Source organism: Anas platyrhynchos, chromosome 1 (genome assembly GCF_047663525.1).
Source record: "Anas platyrhynchos isolate ZD024472 breed Pekin duck chromosome 1, IASCAAS_PekinDuck_T2T, whole genome shotgun sequence".
NCBI classification, from domain to species: domain Eukaryota; kingdom Metazoa; phylum Chordata; class Aves; order Anseriformes; family Anatidae; genus Anas; species Anas platyrhynchos.
In genome coordinates, this window is record NC_092587.1 from 145,272,879 (window position 1) to 145,285,891 (window position 13,013).

Below are 13,013 nucleotides of genomic sequence, written 5' to 3' on the forward strand. Positions count from 1 at the left end.
TCATGGAAAAAAGCTCAGGCTGGTATCAGATGGGCTTTATAAGACAGATGATCAGCTTCAGGAACATAAATGGTTCACTGAATGAAGAGCAGTTTTTATTCCAATATTTGTAGGAAGATGAACCTCGAGATGTGTTCTGCAGGAGATATTGTTACCTTGACAATCAGTTCTTTCTGGAAATGCACGTATTGTCAAAAAAATGACTAACAGCTGTAGTCAGAATAGACCTGCAGGAAAGAAAACAGTTTTTAATCTAGTTTTTGAAATTGTTCACCCTGTACATTTAACACAGCTAGAGACATAGTTAATTTCATCATTTCCTGACAAGTTCATCAGAAAGGAAAAGAACGAGTATCAGGAAAACTCTCTGAACACTGAGAGGGCAGCAAAAAGATCAATAAACATTTTTAAAAGCATTACAGAGCAAAATCTTCAGACTGACCCCTTAAAGAGTACCCTGTCAGAAAACTGCATAAATAAAGCTGGTTCAAATACAATCAAAAGATGTAATTTGTTTATCAATTTACACTTTTAAAAAAGCATGGGAAGAATTGGATCCTCCTTTCCCAACTGGTTGCTGTCTCTTCTCTATGACAGGAGGAAAAACCTAAACCCTGACCTTGAGGCTTTCACGCAGACATGAGAGTTGCTACTGGCATGAGACACATGCACCTGGGGAAAAGAGTAAACAACGTAAGGTTAATCAAAAACAAAAAGTATCTCTGACCTTATTGCTTTATAGTGAAATTAGCTACAACAGCAACAACAACAAAGGAGAAAATTGATCCAAAAACTCCAATTACCCTGTTGTTCCTGCTTGCAAAGTATTGCAGTGCTTTGAAGAGCTTTGTTATTGACTTATGCTATATTTAATGAGTTATTTTTGCCTCGTGATATTATCACATTTATAGAAGTAATCTCATTACAAATGCACAAGTACATATTTTTTGATTGGTCTGCTAGATAGCATCTTGGATTCAGCATCTTATTTTGGTAATTTCCCCTCCTCTTTCCTTTAGGGCTGGGAATAGAGCAGTGTCAGTTGGGAAGGACCTTCAACCTTCATCATCAAGTCCTGCTGTCAGACTGCTGCTGGGCAGACCCCAAGTTAAAACATTATTCAAAGCATTACCCTAATGCTTAATAATCCTAATATCCTAATAATCAGGATGAGCAGGCATTAACCACCTCTCTAGGAAGCCTGTTTGCCCCCGTGTTTGACCACCCTCATGGTAAAGAAGTTTTACCAGCCCTTTCACCAGCTTTGTTGCCCTGGTCTCTGGATGCATTCAGGTATCTTCACATCCTTTTTAAATTGTGGAGCACGGAATTGCACACAGTATTCAAGGTGAGGCCACACCAATGCTAAATACAATGGGAGAAAGATCAAAAGCCTTTGCTCTAAAATACTGAAGCCAGATACGGTCAAAACTCTTATTGAGAAGCTGATGTTGTACACCAAATGAAACATGTATTTGGAAATATTCATCCAGCTTTATTACAGAGTTTAATTTTCCAGGCTCCTTTCCAAAATTATTATTCTGTTCTAAAAAATGAAATACTTGTCACATTTTGAAAAATATTTTGACGGCATTTTTTTTTGGACGAAGTAGAAGTGTTCTTGCAAAACGTTCTCACCAAATCACTTTGTGATGGAAGATGACTCAATGAGATTTTTTTTTTTCCTAAAGCTCCATATATGTAGCATGGCTGAGATACTGTGGGCAGCACAGGAACTTAGATAACATCCAAAACATCAAAAGTAGTTTGAGGTTGTTGGAATACCTATTTGCTGGCTCCAGTTATACTATTCATTAGAAAGATATATAATGCCTATGTAATCAATAACATCTAATATTGAGTGAGTTTCAGTGTACATCTGTGTATCTTCATTTTGGAAAGGAATTCTGTTCATGGCTAACAACATCTTTCCTGTGAGAACAGGCTGAGAGCTGGGACTGCCCAGCTTGGAGAAGAGGAGGCTCAGGGGGATCTCATCCATGTCTGAGGGGAGGGTGCAGAGGGGACGGAGCCAGGCTCTTGTCAGAGGTGCCCAGTGCCAGGACCAGAGGCCCTGGGCACAACCTGGCCCCCAGGAGGCTCCCCCTGAGCCCCAGGAGCTCTGTGCTGTGCGGGTGAGGAGCCCTGGCACAGGCTGCCCAGAGAGGCTGTGGGGTCTCCTCCTTGGAGGCCTTCCAAAGCCGCCTGGAGATGGGCCTGGGCAGCCTGCGCTGGGTGGCCCTGCTGGGACAGGGCTGGGGCCTGGTGGCCTCCAGAGGGCCCCGACAGCCTCAACAGTTCTGTGGTGCTGTGAAGTACTACATTGATCTGAACTTATCAGAGGAGAAGAAAGACAGCTGTGCTGAGAAGCAAAACACAGTATGACAGCTAGTATTATTTGTCAAAAATGTTATTTTACTATAAATACTCAAAAAAGTTGCAAAATATAAAATAAAAATGTCCTTCATTTTGCCTTCACGCAGCATACATCAAAGCTTCTGACATCTCTTAAGTACTTCAAAACAGGTTTCTTGTTGGATATATCTGTCAATTCAATAGACTTTGTGTAGGTATACAGCATTACGGAACACAGTTCAGGCTCCTCAACAAACAGAACAGCTTAAGTGAAGAGTTTTAAAAAGAGAGAAGTGGCTGAGATATTGTTAAAGTTGCAACAGATAGGCTGCAACACATAGCTATTAAGCTTAGGATGATGGTTAAACTGTTCGGATCAAATTATCTCTTCATCTGAGCCCTACACTTGCATAGGGAAAAATTCATCTACCCGAAATTGAGTTGCAACAGCTCACCCTAAAACACTCAGAATTTGTCTGTCTGGCACAGTGAAATGCTGGAGGCGTCGGCATGATGTTCTGCTGATCTTGGTGTGTCCCACCAACAGCTAAAGCTCTGTAAGGTATTGCACCCTGCAGACATAACCATAAAGAAGTTAAGAAAACAAGAGCAATTAGCCCTGGGGGTTTTTATACTAAGAAGCACTTTCTTAGCATTGCTGCTTCAATTTAAACAGACGAACACCAAAAAGGGCTGTGATGCCCTCTAGTCTGATCTTGTGTGTAACACACACTCAACAATTACTCAGTAGCTTCTGCGTCAATTTGTATTTGATTGCTAAGTTTGTAACAGAAGGCTGATTTAAAATGCTGAAGATATGGGGAGAGTGTCGTGCCCTTAAATGTATTTCTCTACCGATTAGATATCCCTACTGAATTTAAACCACAGATTTTTCTAGCCTTAGTCTGCCAAGCTTCAGCTTCCATCTTCTGCTGGATCTCACTGTACATTCTTCTGTTACAAAGCTAAATAGCTTTATATCAGGACTACACGTATCAGAACCATCTCCCTTATAAGCTTCCTTCTTTAAGCTTCTGTGCGTGAATTAAATTCCTTGTTTCATCACTGTCAGACTTTTAAAAGCACGCACTCAACTACACTAACTGATGTATTTTCTGCATTAAAAAAAATCTGAAGGGTAATTACTTTTTTTTTTCTTTCTTTCTTTTTTTTTTTTTTAATTGTGCAGTGCTCAGAGGCCAAGCACAGCATTGTGGATTGAGCTTACAGCTGTACAATAAGAACAAATACTTGATATTTTATCTTTCTCTTTTAAAAAATGAAACAAATTAAGACGTGATTCTGTATGCCCATAAAAATGCAGGGGAATATCTTAAGTTGATTTAAGTGACCATAGCTGTGCTGGAATTGGTAGAGCCATGACAACCTCCATATGCTAGCAGACTGCTTCATCAGAGCTAGCATTTCTAAGGCAGGATTGCCGGTCCACTTCTTTTCATGAAGAAGAAAAGCAAGGAGTTCCAGAGCTCTCTGTCCCATACATCTTCAGTTCCTGCATCCTGCAGATCTGTTGGACCAGACAAGAAGTAGCTGGTACTTCAGCTAGCTCAGATCTAGCTGTAGCGTGCTGGCCTGGACGTGCATACCAATTGGGCAGTTTGCCAGCAGCAAGCAGAATAGGGAGAACCAAGTCCTCCAGTCCTTTCATTTTGAGGACATTTTATTAAGTATATGTACGAGCTCTCTCTACTAATTTTGTTTGAAGTTGCTTAAAAGATCCAGCAGTTATGAGGAGGCACTGACACATAGAACAACCATATAAGCCTGATTCCTTGGGAAAAAGAGGCTAGAAACGAAATAATATATTCCCAGTAATGTAACAGAATTGACTGCTGTTACACTATTTCAGCAGCATAACGTAGGATGTAGTTTTATGGGAGCTAAAAAGCTTAAATTAGTAATTGTACTTTTGCTTGCAGAACACACTTGAGTAAGGCCATTTTAACAACATGTTCCTATTGGAGAATCACAGAATGGTTTGGGTTGGAAGGGACCTTAAAGATCATCTAATTCCAACCCCTGCCATGGACATGGACACCTAGGCAGGGCCCCAGGCAGGGCCGCCACTCACTAGATCAGGTTGCCCAAAGCCCCATTCAGCCTGGCCTTGAACACCTCAGCGATGGGACATCCACAGCTTCTCTGGGCAAACTGTGCCAGTGCCTCACCACCATCCGAGGGAAGAATTTCCTACTAACTTCTAGTCTAAATTTCCCCCTCTTTTAGTTTAAAGCCATTACTTGTTCTATCCCTACACCCCCTGAAAAAAGAGTCCTTCCCCAGCTTTTCTGTAGCCCCCTTTAGGCACTGGAAGGCCCCTGTAAGGTCTCCCCAGAGCCTTCTCTTCTCCAGGCTGAACAAGCTCAACTCCTTCAGCTTGTCTTCATAGGAGAGGTGCTCCAGCCCTCTGATCATCCTTGTGGCCCTCCTCTGGACTTGCTCAAATACATCCATGTCTTTTTTGTGCTGGGGGCCCCAGAGCTGAACACACTCCAGGTGGGGTCTCACAAGAGCAGAATATAGGGGGGAGAATCACCTCCCTCGACCTGCTGGCTACACTTTTGATGCAGCCCAGGATGTGGTTCGCTTTCTGGGCTACAGGTGCATGTTGTTGGTTCAAGTAGAGATTTTCATCCACCAGCACTCCCAAGCCTTTCTTTGAAGGGCTGCTCTCAATCGATGCCCCATTGCTGGAGGTGTTCAAGGCCAGGCTGGATGGGGCCTTAGCCAACCTGATCTAGTGGGTGACATCCCTGCCTATGTCAGGGGGGTTGGAACTAGATGATCTTTAAGGTCCCTTCTAGCCCAAGCCATTCCATGATTCTATAACTCATCACCCAGCCTGTATTCAGGTTTGAGATTTCCCCAGCCCAGGTGCAGGATCTTGCACTTGGTCTTGTTGAGTGGCATGAGGTTCATGTGTGCCCACCTCTCAAGCCTGCCCAGGTCCAGAGGGATGGCATCCCTTCCCTCCAGTGTGTCGGCTGCACCACTCAGCTTGGTGTCATCAGCAAGCTTGCTCAGGGTGCACTCAAATCCCACTGTCCTTGTTAATGAAGGTATAAACAGTACTGGTCCCAGCAGACCCCTGAGGGACACTTTTCACTGGTCTCCACCTGGACTTTGAGTTGTTGACATCAGGTCCCTGCCTGCAGCCATCCAGCCTATTCCTTATCCACCCTTCATATCCGCACTTCTACAATTCAGAGACAACCTTGCACCTCTATGTCTTCAAATTTTAGAAATATGACACAATTAGCACTGCTAAAATGACCAGAAGGGATTTGTAATATCCATCCACAAGAAATAACAGAGGATTTATTTGCCAGTGACCGGATTCCCTTAGAGCTTTTAAAGATTTTGTAGAGCAACACCACTTCCTGACACTGTCTTTTATTATTATTATTTATTTGTTTATTTATTTATATTTGTTTATGTGTGTGTAAATGTGAACAAACTGTTTTTGCTGCCTGGTGGAGTAACCCCTTCAACGACACCGTGCCCACCTGAGGTAACGCTGGCAGTGGTACTGCGATAACCACCCTTGGCAAGCCACGGAGAGCCGAAGGGAGGCTCTTTGGGCGTACGGCACCAAAACCAAATACATTAATTCAGATTTGAAGCCCTCCCTTCACCTAGCGGAGGCCATTTCCCTGCCGGGGAGCCCGGGGCGGAGCCGGGGCTCGGGGCGCGGCGGGGCCGCCCCTCGCAGCGGCGCGGTGGGCGCGGGCCGGCGGCGGCTGCGGCGTTGGGCGGGCTCCGTTAAAATGGCGCCGTAGGCGAGCGGCCCAGCGCGCTGCCGGCTGCTGGCGCGGGGCGGCGGGGGCCAGCCTCTTCGCCTCCCTCCCTGCCGTCTTCCTCCTCTTCCTCCTCCTCTTCCTCCTCCCCGGCAGCGATGGCGACTCCGGACCAAAAATCCCCCAACGTTTTGCTGCAGAACCTGTGCTGCCGCATCCTGGGCAAGAGCGAAGGTAACGGCTGCCCGCCGCCCACTGCCAGCCCTCAGGGGGGGCGGCGGGGCCCCCGGCCCCTTTCTGAGTTGTTCTGTGTGTGGGCAGTGCTTGGCGGGGAAATTCATGACCTAGCTTTCGTGGTATCCCTATTTTTATTTATTTATTTATTTATTTTGAGCGGGAGAGGGCTTTCTGCCATGTTATGGGTCGCTCTGAAGTGCCTCACGCCTGCTCTTGTCTTCTGAGAAGTCCCTCCAGGTTGCCTTGGGGTGTTTGCATGGCTTAGGTGTTGACTTGTTGTACATAATGTGCTTCAGACTCAAAACAGTCTATAAATGAATTATCTGTAAAATTTAGAAAATAAATGATGGGGTGTAAATACCCCCCCCCCCCCCCCCCCCCCCCTTCTCCCTTTCTATGCTTTTAGAGATCTGAGCCCATATTCCCTCCATTTAAAAAAAAATGACCTGCAAAGCCATGAACATCCCGTCCCCAGACCTGTCAGTCTGGAGGAATTCAGTGTCAGGAGTCTCTGGTGTGGGGTTTTTCTCAGGATGCGGCTCCTGCTCTTCCCCTGCCTCCCCCAGATCGCTTCTAGCTTGTAAGCTGTGTAACACCTCGTGTGCTTTTATGTAACCACATTTATTTTGGTAAACCGGTCTAATTGTATATTAAAGGATATTTCACATCAGCCTACAGTTCCAAGCTGCTGTTAGAGCTTTGCTTTTAAAGCTGTTCCTCACTTTTAAAATCCCTTAGAAAACATTTCCCAATACAGTTGATGTATGCTTATATGTAAGAGCGCTTCAAACTTTTTTGCTACCAGAAATCCCGAATTTGTTGTGCTATTTGTGCTTTAAAAAATAAATAAATTGTCTTTATGGGAGTGCTGGAACCCTCTTTTAGGCCATTATTTCTATATTGCTGATGCTGAATTGCCTAATTTTGTTCTCTTAGATTTGAGGGTGAATTTCAACGTAATCCAAGCTTGTTTCTTGGTATTGGACATCTTATTTAGGTTTATTATGCTTAGAAAAATCGACGTTTGTCAATTATGGTACAAGTATTGGGGAGAGGTGGGCCACTTATACTGACTTTACGTGTAGCCTTCTTTTTCAAACCTCAGTTTCTGTACATCTTCCTGTCTTCTGACTGGAGTGTGCCAGCAGTACGCGTGAAAACATGGAGGAGAACTCTGTTTATTTTTAAAAACAAATGCTGAACCTATTCCTGTACAGTGAGATGCCACTCATGTAACTAAGATGTCTCATGTGCATGTGACAGGAGAAATTTTGCCCCAAATCATGGTAAGCCGCTGTGTGCAGCCAGTAGTCCCCTGTCTGCTCACTCACCTGAGCACTTGAATCCTTCAACTCCTACTGAAGGATTTCTTAAAGTAACAACTTTTTCTTTTGAAAAAAAAGCATTATCTGTTATGCTTCCTGTTGCCCGTGCTTTTATGTCTGTGGCAGATAGGAAGCCCATCCTTACCTGCTCTTTATTCTTGTGTTATGAGGGACTTGAGCACTAAAGGCTCCCCCTTCTAACATGAGGCTTCTGAAACAGCCAGCTGTAGCACGTGTTAGTGTGTCAGCAGCCCAGCTACTGATGGACAGTTCATAGAGACAATAATACAGGAGGTCTTTGGATGAAATCCCAGTCAAGAAAGGTGTGTATGGCTTCTTTCTGTGTTAAGTAACATCTAACTGGTTTTCAAGCTTTTAACTCTGATTTCATTTCAGCACTGGACAAGTCTGAAGTACGGTATTGGTGTGCAGTTAGTGGTGTGTGTGCAACTTCTCCCATCCTTGGGTACTGATCAAGTTAAGCTGCTTCTTGTACACATTCTCTTTTTTTTTGCAGCAGGTTTTGCAAGTATGATCAGTTTGGTTTCTGTTAAATGATTTATGATGTTTAATTCTGTGGAGTTTTTTTAAGCGTAGCTTCTTCAGTGATTCTACTAGAAATTCCTGTAATAAATTAGTATCAAGAAGCTGTAGCTGGGTCCACCCAGTCATCTTTAACCACTTATGTGGTTATCCTGCTGTGAACTTCTGGAAATGCTAGCTTTTGATACCTTCCTAGAAAAAGTGCTCTAGTAAAGTACAAGTTATTAAAGTAATTAATATGGATTAGTAATAGAAAGGAGCTGTGATTCAATGATCTAATGGATCTTCCTGCCTGTACGCTCCCTGTGTTTCTCTGTACTTCAGAAGGCTTCAGCTGCTTGCCTACTATCCTGCTCAGCACTTGTTTGCTGTTATATTTGAGAGGAAACTATGGCTTCAGTAGGTGCTGAAGGGTTCAGTTTATGTGATGTCTGTGTTGTAGTAGTGTGCTGCAGCTGATTTGAGTTACGAGTGGTCCTACTCTGCAATGCCTGAAGCCTTCAGTAAACCCAATCGGGCCCATTGTCAGCTGGGGTATCTGCTTCTACATGTGACATCCTGCGTTCCCCAGTTGTCCAAGATCTGTGTTGAAGTGAATTTGTGCAGAGCTGTCCAGCAGTAGAGCTGTTCTCTCCCTCCATCCCTGATTTATGGGACCACCCACTATATGATGGCTTCCTGCGTTTCCAAAGTCAATCAGCTGCATAGACCTAGCTGCTGTTTTTTGGCAAACTCTTCTGCCTCTGAGAAATGTGTTTCAAGATCTGTTGAGGTATGTAAAGAACTCAAAAACAACAACAAAAAAAACAACCAACAGACAGAAAACACATGCATCAATAATTTAAAATGAAGGTTTGAAAGACCTCTGTTCCTGTGCTATAGCCTCAGTGAGGGTTTGAATCCCTCTCCTTCGTGGTACCATGTGTCTTCGGGGACCCTGGTGCTCTGTGGCAGGAGCGAGTGCCAGCCTCGCTCTTCCTTACATTCTCGCAGCATCTAAGAGCTGGTGGGCAACTTCTGCATCATCGACCTTTCTGGGTTTATCCAGCTTATCTGCCTCACTTTTATGCTAACACCTGATCTCTCAGAGAACTTGTCTGCCTGCGCAGTAACTTCCATGGCTTATTTTCTTCCTTATCTGTGGACTGCAGCAGTTGTACGAGGTTGCATGCTGCTCCCCGAGCATGAATTTAATGCTCCTGACAAAGTTTCTTGTTCTTAGCTGTCTTTCAGAAACCTCCTGGAAGTCTCAGGCAGTCAGAGACTTTGTAGGCTGCTGTACTAGTGTGTCAGTTTTAAAAACTTAGTACATCAAATGATACAGCTGTTAATGTTCAAGCTGTATCTCCCTGTTCTTGAAGCCTAAAAAGATCTTTGTATGTCAAACTCCTTTAGTGTTTGGAGGTATGCATGCTCTCTCTAGAAAGCGATATTTCAGTCTTTAGAGAGGAATTCGCTATCAGAGGCCCATGCTATGGCCTTAACTTAATCTGTCATCTCAGTGGTTTTCTTGTTACATTTTTATAATAAACAATAATGTTTGTGGGCTTTTTTGGGGGAGAGGGGGTAGGAGGGGAGCACTGAGTTTATTCAAAAGTTGAAATGGAGGTTTAATTGTATATACTAATAGAAGGAAATACAAAGTGACAAGTTAGATGAAAGGTCATAGCAAGGGGAAAGTTACAAGCAGACCATCTACCCATGTTGCTGACAAGTTCACTGGGATGTTCCTCAAATCTATTTACAGACAATACAACGAGAACCAACAATATTAACAGAATTAAAGAATAGTTGTGTTTCCTGTGCTGTGCTGCAAATTTTGTGCATCCTGTAAGTAAGGAAAGGTGTGCGTGCGTTTAGGACAGGAGTGTGAATACTTAAAGGACTGTTAATTAAAAATAAACTCTAAATCTTCAATACATTAGTGTTTGAGACTATTTTTTCATTTAAATCTTATGTTTTTATTACTCTTAATGAATTTAACTATCTTAAATTTCTTTAAAGCCAAAGGCCAATAGAAATAGTCATAACATTGCTTGGCATTCCAGACTGGTATTTTAGTCTATCAGTACATGGCATCTTATAGTAATACAATTGTTTTCTTTCCTGATAATTCATTACTGACATAAAGCTTTTGATACAGCTAAAATGCATAAAGAAGATGTAGCAGCATTGCTGTATGGATGAAATCAGGAGCTTCTCACAGCATGTGTGAGCAGCTTCTCAAATTTTACAGCTTTGATGCTTAGTTTTGCAACAGTAGCACATTAGGTGTTTAGCAAACACACTGCTACTATTAAAAACCCTTTCTTTTGTGAGCATGTGTTAGTTTATAGTAATGGTGTTTGAGTATTTTTCAGTATTCTGTTGTTCATCACCACCCATGGAACATTGCATGCGGTTTAATGTCATTGTTTTACAATAATGCTGTATCTCTATTTGAACAGAGCTCTTGTTTGGGAAGAGGCAGCTGTCTGGAAGGGGAAATAATGGAGAGCTTGCTAATTCTGAAGTGCATCAAGAAAGTGATTATTGACTAGTCTAGATGAACTTTTTTTTTTTTTTTTTTTTTTCAGAAATGTCCTCTAGGTTTAGCTTACAGGAAAGTTAAAATAACCAGATGTTTCCTCTCTAACAATATATTAAAGTTTTGAAACAAGTCCTGAAAACAAAAACAGCTATTGAAACCTTTTTCCCTTTAAACTTAGAGACCCATAAATAATGATGCTAGGAAAAAAAAATTGTAAGACTGAAGTGAATTTCAATTTGTTTCCTAGAACTATAGGTAAAGTTAGAAGCTTCTTAGCAAAAGACTTGCTGAATTTCAGCATTTCCTCTTACATACTGGCTTCCTGGAAGTATGCTGGCCAAGTGATTCTACTTTTTATTCAACTTTTCCTTTGAACTTCACTTTCTTATACTATTCTCCATTCTTTCTTACTACCAAATTCTTCTTGTATACTGCTTCTCTGTTTTTTTGCCTGTTCTACACTTGCACTCTGTGTGACTTTAAAATGTTACCTACCTTTTGGAAGCAGTTCAGTTTTTACACCTCATTGTTTTTAGGAGGGTATGAACGGCTGGGTGGACTGTGGAAATCTGAACTATTGATAGCTTGCTCTGCTCAAATGAGAGGCTTTGTAACTTTTTTGTGATCTGCAAGTGCTATTGCTTTGTTTACTGTATGGCTGTCTACAGGTATAATTAATTTTCTGTGTATATGCATATTACTTAAAGGGTAATGTGTGTCTTTGCTTTGAATTCTTTGATCAGGCCTTTGGAAAATGAGTCCTGCTCAGTGTGGTTTCCCCATTTCCCCTGTGAACAGTTATATCAGCTCTGTGCATCGCATCCCTTGAACTTGTTCTTCCATAACACATTTATATTGAATCACTTTCTGATGGAAAGGCATGTGCACATACCTAGGTACACACCTGTGTATTTTAAACCTGTCTGCTATCTCAATAACTGCTTTTTGAAGAGGGAAGCAATTAAATGTTTATTAGTTATACATGATGCAATTCTATATTTTACTGACAGAGATCAGTAGTAAAGTCATGTTTAATCGCTTTAGGTACTGAAGTTATTTTACAGACTTGTAAGAAGTAATTTGCTGCTGAGGAAACTTCCTTAGCAAGTTTTGCTTGTAAAAAAAAAAAAAAAAAAAAAAATCTGGACTCTATATGACTAAAGTAAGAGAAGCTGAATACAACATGGTAAAAATAATAATAAAAAAACCCAAACAATGCTCTTACGACAATGCTATTGAATTTCCAGTGCAAATCTGTATGTGTGAAGAGTGGATAACTTTAGGCCATGCCATTAATAGTGTAGTAGGTTTAATCTCCAGAGTTTTTTTGATAGAGTTGTAGTCTTTCAAATAAAGATCTTTATCATGTGCCTTCTTTGGACAGTATGGAAAAACTATAGTAGGTTTCTGTGTTTAAGTAGTCTTGCTATAGTTAATGTTGAAATAAGTTATTTATGATTTTTGTTAAAGCTTCCCCCATTAAGTAGCAGATTTTTTTCTTGTACTGTTGATAAATTACCTATTTTTCTATTAGATTGAGAACTTAGGTTTAAATATTCAAGATTTTTGGAAATCTGCATGAATATTTTTGTCTTGCCATGAATATTCCATTGTAACAGAAAATGAAGAACATAGGTAGTCTTACTGACTCCAGTGTCAGAGGCAGATTGGAAAACACGCAGATAGTGAAGTCCATGATTTTTCTTCCATTATTTTGAAGGTAAGCCCTTACTCTGATATCTTTCATTGTGCACACATGCATGAGAGATACAACAGAAACAAAAAAGCCTTGCAACCATTTATAGCTTTATTCCTGAGTCAGGTCTCTGGAGAAATGAGACTCCAGAGAGTCTTCAGAGGCTTTGTACGTATCTTTGCTTTATTTTGTGATCATTGCATCAGGTGATTATGAAGTACCAGATAATAAACTCACTTGATTTCTCTTCATATGAATCTTGGTTCATTTTAATTTAATCTAAACCTGTAAAACCACAGGGAGCATCAGAGAAGAAGCATAGTACTTCAATCTTTCTGAAAGACTGATATTAGCTTCTTTTTTCAGAAACAAAAAGGAGTAAACAGTAAATACAGCCTTGCTTACAAGGGAAAAACATTATGCATTGCTGACTGGTATAAAATAAAAACAAAGCTCTGATTTCTATTTTTTTCCTCTAAGCACTAAACTTAGTAATAATCATAACATATACTGAGAAGTTAGCAGAAGCAGCTGAATGAGTAATGCTGAATTGTTCAGATGTAGCAGGA

General features: G+C 41.6%; 1 protein-coding gene across 2 annotated transcripts in view; it reads left to right on the forward strand.

The window, feature by feature from the left end:
- The first annotated feature begins 6,118 nt into the window (after nucleotides 1–6,118).
- The window catches only part of TUBGCP3 (tubulin gamma complex component 3), a 58,868-nt gene continuing 51,973 nt past the window's right edge, over nucleotides 6,119–13,013 (forward strand). Inside the window, exon 1 of one of the 2 annotated variants that reach the window (XM_038173335.2) lies at nucleotides 6,119–6,347. In XM_038173335.2, the coding sequence (XP_038029263.1) occupies nucleotides 6,272–6,347 (76 nt within the window). In that variant the 5' untranslated portion in view covers nucleotides 6,119–6,271. The remainder of the gene's footprint in view (nucleotides 6,348–13,013) is intronic. The other variant, XM_038173336.2, reaches the window with a different exon arrangement.